This window comes from Trichosurus vulpecula, chromosome 7 (assembly GCF_011100635.1).
Source record: "Trichosurus vulpecula isolate mTriVul1 chromosome 7, mTriVul1.pri, whole genome shotgun sequence".
Lineage (NCBI taxonomy): Eukaryota > Metazoa > Chordata > Mammalia > Diprotodontia > Phalangeridae > Trichosurus > Trichosurus vulpecula.
The window spans coordinates 33590230-33601278 of NC_050579.1; the positions used below are offsets into that span (position 1 = coordinate 33590230).

An 11049-nucleotide genomic window follows, 5' to 3' on the forward strand; every position below is an offset into this window, starting at 1 on the left:
TTAATCTGCTCCCCTAAACAAAACGGTGCAGAAAGGTCTTAATCAACCTTTGAAATACCTTGCTCATGGGGCTAGCTGAGTGGTTTAGGGTAGTGGAGCACCAAATTCCCCAGTTTACAGGGTCACTGACTAAGAGCCAGAAAGGTCCTTAGGAGCCACTAAGTTCAAATCCCTTTTCATAAATGAGGAAACCAAGGCACAGAGAGGTTAAGCAATTTGCCCAGAATCACACCCCAATACCTGAACAGCAATTTGAATCCAAGTCTTTTTGACCGCAAATGCAGCTCTCTGACCACAACATCAATGGTGTGAAACTCAAATAGAAATGAGGCACTCACTAATCTGTACAGAAGGATCCCTGGGAACACACTGCATTAGTTTTAATATGTCATGTAAACTACATTTTATCATATTTTTATTTATTTTTGTTAGACATTTCCCAATTACATTTTAATCTCCTTCAGGCTCCACTAGGGCGTGTTGCTGGTGGTGTGTATGACATTTCTGCCTCACGGCATCTCCCAACTTGTCTTGCTGTCCAAAACACTAGACTTCTAAACCTGCCTCCCCAAACCTGTACGAATTTAAGATGAGGCCCCTTCTCCCCATAAAGGGGGCAAGAGATAAAAACAGTGCCAATGTAAATCAGTGACCTAGTCCCCAAACCTCATTTCTGTCCTGACTTTGGCTTAGCTATTCCAACCAGTATCAGACGATAAATCAATAGCAGCAAGCAGCTGTGGATATGTGAGCCCAAACCAGACTTAAGCAGCCTATCGGAGGATGTGCATTGAACCCAAAATGGCTTGATATCTGAGCAAACCTTTCATACAGAAATCCACAGCCACCCTACTCAAGCAAAAGAAAAGGATTTTCCTCCGTTACAGATGTTTGCTAATTCACGGTGCTGCATCACGTTTCCAATATGGAGAAAACACAACCCTGTAATCTACCAAACTGACCAAATCTAACTGACTAGTGTAAGCAGAATAACATTTAATCATCTTAGCAACCACTAGATTATTAGGAAAGGCAGCTGTATAGAGGAAGGCACATGCTACTCAGAGTCAGTAGAGATCTTAGTTGGAATCCCTCTGCCCACTTCCTAGATAGAGAACCATGCACCAAGTCAAGTAGCTTCTAGGAATCTAATTCCTCATTTGTAATATGTGATGATAATATCTCTAGGTATCTACCTAATGGCAGAGTGGTTGTGAGATTTAAAGTGTGTATACAGTGCTTTGCAAATCTTGCAACCTGAAATTAAACTCAAAACCATTTCTTCTAGGCAGGTCATCATGTTTTGACTTTAGGGGCCTAAACAGCCTGTGGACAGACTAGAAGATAAAAAAAGGAGAAAGATCTGTTGTTATTAATGATATCCTGGGGCTTAGAAACTGAGGTCTCCTCTGATCACTGGTTCTCTGAGCTGTTTCATTTGTGCAGGTCTTAATCTCTAATAAGAGTCTAAGCTCCTGAGGAGCACCACTTCTTTTGTAGCCCCCCTCCCCCCTGCCATGCCCCATCGTGGGGGAGTGGGGGAGGTTTCAATGATGTGCACAGAGCAAGGCCCTCAAATGCCTACTGAATGAATAATACATCTAGAAATTTCTCATGGTATTGGCTATTTGTTTTGGGGGGAAAGAGGGGGGTTCACCAGCACCTTCCAAAGGGCTTTGTGATTGTGTAATTTGATAAATTCCAAAGCCTCAAGTTGTGGTAACCAACCACTATGATTTATCTCCAAGGTATGTGGGTGTGATTAAACAACTAGTAAGCAGAAATGAAAAAATCTGAGGCGAATATCTGAAAGGGGTCAGCTCCTGAAGGAAGAAAGACCCTTTGCTTCCATCTTTTAAAACTAGACTGGGCATAGACTGAAAAACCCAGCCTCCCATGACACCCATCTCCAACCTAGGCTTTCTAGGAAAAGGGCTAAACACCCTAATTATCGCGGCCTTTTATCCCATGCTATTTTTCATTCTCTCTGAAGTGAGCATTTATGTTCTCTAAAGCCTTACTCTTCCCACCACAGTATATATTAAGAGTGACTATAATGCTTTTCCTATATACTTTTGTCTCAATTATCCTTACAAGGCCTCATTGTATTTTTAAAATGTTTTACTGATGCAATTTGTATACCATAATCACTTGCCTATCCATTCCTTTGCATTACCCTCTCTTATTAAAAATAAAACATAGAATAGTTTTGAAAAGCTTCCCAGTGAGGGGTAGCTGAATAAATTATGGTGTATGATGTAACTGTGCCATAAAAATGACTAAAAGGAACAGTTTCGGAGACATATGGGAAGATGTGTATGAACTGACACAGAATGAAGTGAGCAGAACCAGGGGAACAATTTATGTGATGGCCATAGCATAGTAAAGATAAACTTAACTTTAATCAATGTAACCACCTGATAAAGCCTGCTCCCCACCTCCTGACAAAGAGGTAATAGACTAAAAATATAGAATGAGACAGAAATTTTCCAACATGACCAATATATACATCTGTTTCCATTAGTAAGTTAACTTGTTATAAAGGGAGGATCATTTTCCTTTTTTTGGGTGGGGGGAGAGGGAAAATTAGGAGAGAGAAGGATCCTATTAATCACAATGCCCCCAAAAAGTGTGTTAATGAAGCATCTTTTAAAGTGCACAGAAATGGAGGGGAGAAACAGGATAGTTTTTGGAGCTAATATGCTGAATTTAGTATATACTTTAAAAAACAAAAAGATATAAAACAAGCTATACATAAGGAGATTTATGGGTTCATACATAAGGTTCTTTTTCTGCTCTTCTGTGTATAGAAATGTTCATGTTTGTTCACATTTGTCAGTTAGAATAACAATTTTTTTAATTGTGCAACACATTGACCGGGAAGGAATGAGAGTCATAATATTCCATAGCCACAGACAACCTCTGAGGAGAAGGAAACATATTCCAACATCAGTCGTCTGGAACCAACATTGGTCCTTTCATTCGATCTGACTTTTGTTGTTTTTAGTGTTATCTAAATGATTGTGTGCATCATTCTCCTGGTTCTGAGTCCTTCATCTGAATTATTCAGTCATCATTTCTTAATATGCAATAATATTCCATTACACTCAGGTAACACGATTTGTTTGGCCATTCCCCACTATTTGTTTCCAGTTTTGTTTTGTTGTTGCCACAAAAAGTACTGCTATGAATACTTTAGGATATATGGAAACTTTCTTTGATTAATCTCTGAGAGATGCTCAGATCAAAGGTATGGACAGGTCAATAATTTTCCTCACATAGTCTTCAACTAACTCAATTGGCAGATTCAAATTCACATTTGGAAGAGTATCTTTGGAGGGAGAAGAAGAGGGAGGAAAGAGAGAAAATAAAGAAGAGGCCCAAAAACATTTTTTACTGGGGGGATAGAAAATTTCACCTTTTCATATGGGTCATGTGTATTTCAGGGAAGGGGAAACTTAAAAGAACTCTTTAAAGGTTTTATATACTATATGTAAACAGTTATTTAGGACAAGTCCTAGGCAGATCTTCCACGCTCCAAAGACCTAAGCATCTAGTCTTTTTCTGGGACCTCCAGGGTCATTTCAGATAAAAACAGATAAATAAAACCAAACAATTTTTTAAAAAGCCTTGTAGGGTAGCCATAGGAATGATCCAGTCTTCCATGGGCATACCACTCAGACCAGCGATGATTTACAAACAGGCTAGACATCACGAAGTCAGCTACAGACTAGAGGTGATCCCCTCCAGTTTATCTTGTGAGGACTGGCTGTTCTAAAGCTGGGCAAGAACTAAACACACTTCTAAAGAGGAAGGCACTCACCTGAAGAAGGGAGATCAGTCCCTTTAACCCAAAAGGGGAATTCCTGAAGCCCAATTCTAAGCATCCAATGACCATCAAAGCTTAGCCCCATGACTCTCAGATGGAGCATCAGTTATTCCTTTCCTTGCCATAGGGTGGGATGAAAGACACTCCTCAACTATTCCTGAGCTAGATGAATACATGAAATACCCCAAAGTCCATATGTATATCAGCTTTCCAAAGTAAATACGTTATCTTCTATTTATCTGGGAACATACAAGAAAGAAAAATTACCAAAAACCTCCTTATTAATCCAAGAAATGTTGTCTGTTCGAAAGGGCTGCTTTCAGACAAATTCGATACCATGACATAATTGTGCTGGTAAACTTAACCCATAAGGTACTATTATTTCTTGATTCAAATTTCCACTCAGCTCCATAACATCAGTGTATGTTAAAAAACAAATAAAACCTCAAGCATAAATTACTTTTATAGCCCCTACTAAAACAAGCATGAACAGGTTGAACGTTCTTGGGGGCAGCTAAGACCCTGTAATCTTTTTAGGTACTATTTTCTCACAGCACTTATGGGGTGCATATAAGGCTCAATGCTGAAGCTGCTTTCTATAGGAAAGGGAAATGAATAGAAAAAAAAGAAATACCACATGGCATTTTCTTTTCCCTACATAATTTTTCAATTTTCTCTAGAGAGATGCCAACCAGTAAATAATTAGAACCATAATCCTCTGTTATTCCACTGGGAAGAAGGATGTGAAGGGCTTTAAGGAACATTAGTTATTACTTTCCTGATGCTATATTAATGGAAACTTAGAAAAAATTAGTATTCTGGAACATTCGTTTGCTTTTTGGTGTGAAATGCTACTTTTACAATCAGTGAAAAAGTACAGACACAGTCCAGGAAGAAAAGGTGCAGTGTCACAACCAAGGCAGTGCTAGCAGACCACCTATTTATGGTACCGGATAGGGCTTCTGGGTGTTCCTTCACTACTATATCATTTATATTAATGTTAATTATATTATATGTCACGTCACTCAGACCTCTAATACTTTCAGTTTCAGAAAAATGCACCAGGCTACAGTGTCATCGGAAACCTCTCTGTACCAACAGTAAGAAGGAATAGTCTGAGGAATATTCCATCTCCCATCTCCAGGCATTCCCACAAGCTGACACTCATTCCTAGAATGTATTCACTCATCTTCCTTCAAAGATCAGCTCAGGTGCTCCCTGTTCCTGAGTCTTTCCTTCCAATGGCACCTGCCTTCTCCCTCCTCGAAAGACCTTGTATTTATTTTACTATGTACATGTCATATCCCCCAATTGAATATAAACTTCTCAGGAGGAGGGACTTTGAATTCATTGGTGCTGCCCTGTAAATGGAAGGTGCTCAAATGCCTGAAATTACTGCCATCAGAACTGCAGCTTCTCCTGATGTAATGGACCACAAGCAGCGGAATCATGCTTCTTCTGAACTGTCACTTTCAGTGAAGAGACAGAGGCTTCCTGTTTTACATTTAAGAAAGGGGCAGGGGGAAGGAGAAAAGGAGGGGAGGAGCCCTTGAAAAGGGTTCTTGGTCACTTACAAAGACCCAAACCTGTTTCTCTTCCTAACTTTGCTTTGTCCGCCCAGGGCCCTACAAACCTTCTAGGCACCCAGCTTTACCACATCAGAGTCATTCCTTGGCAATGGCACTGCCTTCACCCAACATATCCAGCCAAACATTCGGTCTTCTTGACTCTGTGGGCTCTCCCTCTCCCCTCACACAGCCATACTGCAGGCACTTGGTGTCTCCCCAGACTGCTACAATAGCCTAACTGGACTCCCTGCCTCTCTCCCTCCCTCCCCTTTCTCTAATCTATTCTCCCCCAGCTGCCAAAGTGATGTTCCTAACGCACATGTCTGACTGTGTCACTCCTCAGTGCAAAAAGCACTCATGGCTCCCTGTTGCTATCTCTATTTTTGGCAACAGAAAGCCCATCTGACTTCTGGGACGAGTCTTCAGGTCTGAGAGCAGACTAGATGCCTAGGCCCTGGAGGGAACCTGGAACTGTTAGATGCTTTGGAATGTGCCCGAGCTGCCTGATTCCAGCCCAAATAGCTTGCATTTCCGGCCCTACTACACAGGACTTCCCTTCGTGCACTAGAGGCCTACTTCTGTCTTTCACTCATGATGGGCCTTCTGACCATGCCTTGGCCCAGGTCACCACCCCCCCAATCCCTCGAATGCATTCTCTCTTCACTTCTGCCTCTTATAAGCCTTAGCTTCCCACAAAACTCATCTCCTAGATAATGAGGCCTTTTCAGAGCTCCCCACCCGCAGAGAAATTCACTTCTGTTTATTTTGTATGAATGTATGTGCAATATATAGATACACCTACAGATGGCTCATGCATGTGGTGTTTCTCCAACAGAATATAATGTTGGACCGTTTTTGGTATTTGTAGCTCCAGTGCCCTACACATAGCTTGGCACAGAATGGGTGCTTAATAAATGACTGCTGATCCCAGCATTCTCAATCCATGATAGTGAAATACAGTTAGGAGAGTAACCAAAGCCTCATGAGTTGTTTCCATAGCAGGGATGAGTTGCATTGAGTGAGTCATGCAGAATCTCTCACTCTGCTATGAATAAAGGGTGCAGTCTGTGGTCACAGAACTTTGCTCCGTACCAAGTTAACTGGTCCATACAGAAAGAACTTCAACTACTGGCATCCTTAACACCATGGTCTTTTAGTCATTCAAGTAAGCATTTCCTAGAAATGTCTGTTGAATGAATTTGTGCTCAAAGCAAATGAGCCCAGGTCCATATGAGCATATAATATTTATTTTCTAAGTACGTAACTTTCCTCCATATCTCAGTTCCATTCTTTATCAGTGAAAAATACCCAGCAACAGGTATTAATCTTTTAAAGGTTTTTCTTTAAGAGTATTTTGGCACTGTAGTACAGGGTTGCAAACGCCAGCAAATCTTATTAACTAACCAATGAGAACACTGATTTTTTTTTTTTTGAAATGCTAGGCAACACTAGAATTGGCCACAGAAACATTAGATATCCTTTTGGTAAACAACTTTATAAACCTGACTTTTTCCCCTTTACAGAATTATTAAAAACAACCAATAACCAACACAAATATCCCAGTACTTTTCATTAGTTGTGCTTGCTTGTAATTTGCACATAGTAATGACTAACGTGTGACAGTAGAAAGAACAACGGGTCTGGGGTCAGGGCACCTGGATCTTCTCAGAGTCCAGTACTATCTTGGAAGCTTCTGGGTTGTGTAAGCCCAGGCAAGTTGAATCTGGACAGCCAGCAGAACAAGGCTTACATGCTACTGGCCTCACTTGGCTGTTGTGAATAAAATGCTTGGTTCAACTGAAAAGTGTCATACAAATGTGCAAGAAGTGTGTAAAACAATCCAGAATGTAGCTTAAATCCCCAAATTTCCCTTATTTAATTGCTGTGCTGAAAGAAATGAAGAATATGGAGAAGTACAGAAGAACCTATACGAGCCAAGGCAATGTAAAGTAAGCGGAACGAGGAAAATAATATACACTGACCACAATATAAGTGGAAAGAACACAACAATCCAAACCGAATGTTGTGCATTAATGGCCAAGCTTGACCCCGAAGAAGATCCATTCTATGTCACCTCCCCCACTCTTTGGGGAGGTGGGAGGCTACAGATGTGGAACACTGTATTGAGTGAGACTTATAATGGGGAGTTTGGCTAACCAATTTTTTTCCTCCATTTGATTTGGGGGTGGGAGGATACAATTGGAAATATAGGTGAGGTAAAAACAAAAGGCATCAACAAAAATGTATTTAAAAAAATAATTTATTCAGCTAGTGCACAGTGATGAAGGGTGGCATCAGTTTTCATGGGTATATCTCCAATATCTACCTCAATGCCTGGCAAATGAAGATGTTAAAGTGGTGAGATGCCTTCCCAATGTCAAATTTACAAAATGTACTTATTAAATTTTGTTACATATTTCCAAGCTCAGATTGGTACCTCACTCACTCTAATGGAACAAAGATTTGTTCCAAACATTTAAAACCACTTCCTAAATAAGACTTTTCCTTTGCTCCCTCAATCTAATCAAATTTTTAAGCAAATTACTCCTATGTAAGACATATGTCTGGTACCACCCCACTCCCTAAATGACCCCAAATACTTCTCCTATGTGCTCTCCTGCCCACCTCATAAACTGAGTTTCTTAGAAGAAAAGGTCAGTGTTCAATGATTCACAACTGACTATATTTTTCTGGCCCCAAACTTCATTTTATTCACCAAGCACCCTATCCATCCAGAAAATGACCCACCCTCTGGCCTTTTCCCATCTCCAGGGAAATTCAACAAAGGTGGTAAAGTGTCAATGCCACCTATTTTCTCATTTCTAGAGAATCTCAATCTTCAACTGCCAGCTCAGGACCTGAATCTAAAATGGAAAATCTTATACCTACTTAGAATTGACCCTAGGTGCAGGCACATCCGCTGGTCAAAACCATGCTAGAGAAGCTTTCCTGGGGGAGAGCCACCACGCTACTAAGGGCTGGAGGGCTTCTTCGGGTGGGCATCCCACACGGGAAAAAGGCCCCTCATTCATTTGATGCTGCTCAGGGCACGGGGAGGAGAGGAAGGGATTAAATAAAGGAGGGCTTCCCAGCGGTGTAGGGTGCCTTTTCTCAAAATCTCTTGCTAACCTTTTGTCATAGATCCCTTTATACGGCAGGGGCATCACGGCACCAATCACCACGGCACCTACATCAATGATGCTAGTCCTGGACGCTCCTTCCAGTGAGGGAAAGGAGGAAGCCTCCTAGTCCTGGCATTATGGGTAGGGGGCCAATCCCCCTCCCCCACAACAGACTATATATCAACTAGAAGTCAATAGGCTGAGGGAAAGGAAGGGGCCCCTCCAGCAACATCTGGCTGGCCTGGGCTCAGTCCTTTAGAGTGGAAAAAACTGATTTCCCCAATGGAGCCGAAGAAGATTCTTCTCGTCACGGATATCTTGTGGAAGGGGGAAGAAGGCATGTTGGGCCACTCCATAGATTGCAATCTCAAAGCAGTCAGACCTAATGCAATGCTGTAAATATGGTGGGAGTAGAAAAGGCAGAGAAAGGGAGCAAGGCGAACCCAGGAGAATCCTCCCCGGACGCCACCTCACCTCGAGCCACAAATCAAGGGCGCTAGGAGGGGGTTTTCGCCATTCTCGGCCAAGCCAGACCCACTTTGGGAAATCAACACGAACACGGAGCCGGGGGCGGGGCGCGGATGTCAAACTTTTTGCCGCCTGGTTCTCGAGGAGCCCCGGGAGTCCCGGACTCAGCCCCAGGCGAAGCGGGCGGTGCGGCGGGGACCGACCGGAGGCGAGGGACGAGAGGAAAAGAGAAGAAGGGTCATGGCAGGGGGCAGGAGGCGAGGGAAAGGCCGGCCGGGCTGAGGGGCTGCGCGCTCCCAGACGTGCCCGGCCGGCCAGCCGGCGGGGCCGGGGGCTCACCTTCCGGTGCTTCTCCTTGTAGGGCAGCGCCAGCCACGGCATGTCCCGCACGAACTCCTGCCACTGCTGCTGGTCCTGGTCCGAGGACACGAACACGATCTCGAGGCGGCGGCGCGGCTCCGGCTCCGGCTCCGACTCCGCGGCGGCGGCCCCGGCGGGGGCTGCGGCGCCCGCGCCCCCGCTCCCCGGCCCCGGGCCCGGCGCGTCCCCCCGCAGGCGGCCGTAGAAGGCGGCCAGGCTGGCGCTGAGCTGCGCGCAGGGGGCGCTCAGGCTGCAGCCGAAGTAGAGCCCGAGCAGGGAGATCCCGCGGGCGCCCAGCGAGTGCACGTCCACCTCCTCGCCGCCGCCGGCCACCAGCTTCTCGCCGAGCAGCTCCACCAGGAAGCCCGACATCCTGGAGCGAGCGCGAGCTCCGGCTGCCTGCCTGGCCGCGTCCCGAGGCTCCGACACACAGAACAGCGGGCAGCCGGGCGCGCAGGCGGCAAATGCGGACTGGGAGAGCGGCGCCGTCCGCCCGCCCCCTCCCCGCCCCCACGCCGCCGCCGCCGCCGCCGCCGCCCGACTACCCCGCCAGGGCCGCCAGGGGGCTCCGTGGTGCCACGGCGGCGCCCGCTGTCCAGGGGGCTGCCTAGCCCCAAGGTCAGGAAGGTGCGATCTGCGGCCAGGGCGCAGCGTGACACAAAAGTGGCAGCCCCAAGAGGGCAGCGTGCGCGGAGATGGAACTGCTGGACAAATGCCCCCTTGGTTTGGGAGTCTAAGGACCTCTAGGATCCTAGATCTAAAGCTGAAAGGGCCCCTGGAGGCCGTCTAGGCCAACCACCTGAGACCCAGTCTGAGACCCAGATCGCAAAGGTGTAAGTGGGACGTGGAGTCATGAAGAACACTTACCAGCTTTGTCAATTAGCCTGTACTTGCCTCAGTTTCCTCGTCTGTAAAATAAGAATAATAACAGCACCTTCAGGGTCACAGGATCGCTGTGAGAATAACACGAGGAATAATTCTAAAGTGCTCAGCATGGTGCCAGGCACATAGCTATATAAATGTCTGCCAGTATTAGGTGGCAGAGATGGGATTCAAACCCACATTCTCTCTGGTAACCCTGTCCTCTGCAACACTCATAGGGTTCTAGATTTGGAGCTGGAAGAGACCTAGAGGTCATCTAATCCAACTTACTCATTTCACAGGTGAGGAAACTGAGGACAGGCTGGCTTGTTCATGGTCACACAGCCCCAGGCTAGGTGCAGCTCCCGGCTCCCAGGTCCCAGGCCCCAGTCCGATCCCATCAGCCTTTTCCTCTCTCCACCTAATTTCCTCTTCATTCCCCAAATTTTGTTCTCCATCAAAGTCTCTTTCTCATCTCTCATTCAGACTCTCCAACCCCACAAAAACTCACCTTACTTCCTACCCTTCGCCAGCCTCATTCCCTTGCCCCCCGCCAACCCCTATATCCTTCTCTCCATGTCAGGCAGATCCTTCACAGCCAAGTTCTAATTTCAACCAGATCAAAAGTCGTTAGGTACTAGAAGTGGAAGAAACATCGGGGGTCATCTAGCTGGGCTCCTTCAGGCCCAGAGAGGTGCGGTGACTTCACCAGCAACCTTAAACATGGGTGGTGAAGCCCAGATTCAAATGCTGGTCCTCTAACTCCAAATTAAGCCCTTTCACTTGACCATCCTGTTCTCCATGAAGCCTAACACAGGGATTCTGTGACACGGGGGTTTCT

General features: G+C 45.3%; 1 protein-coding gene across 1 annotated transcript in view; it reads right to left on the reverse strand.

The window, feature by feature from the left end:
* Positions 1-9749, reverse strand: part of NXN (nucleoredoxin) — a 159634-nt gene extending 149885 nt beyond the window's left edge. Inside the window, exon 1 of the mRNA XM_036766160.1 lies at positions 9327-9749. Within this exon, the coding sequence (XP_036622055.1) occupies positions 9327-9719 (393 nt within the window). The 5' untranslated portion in view covers positions 9720-9749. The remainder of the gene's footprint in view (positions 1-9326) is intronic.
* Between the last annotated feature and the right edge of the window lie 1300 nt (positions 9750-11049).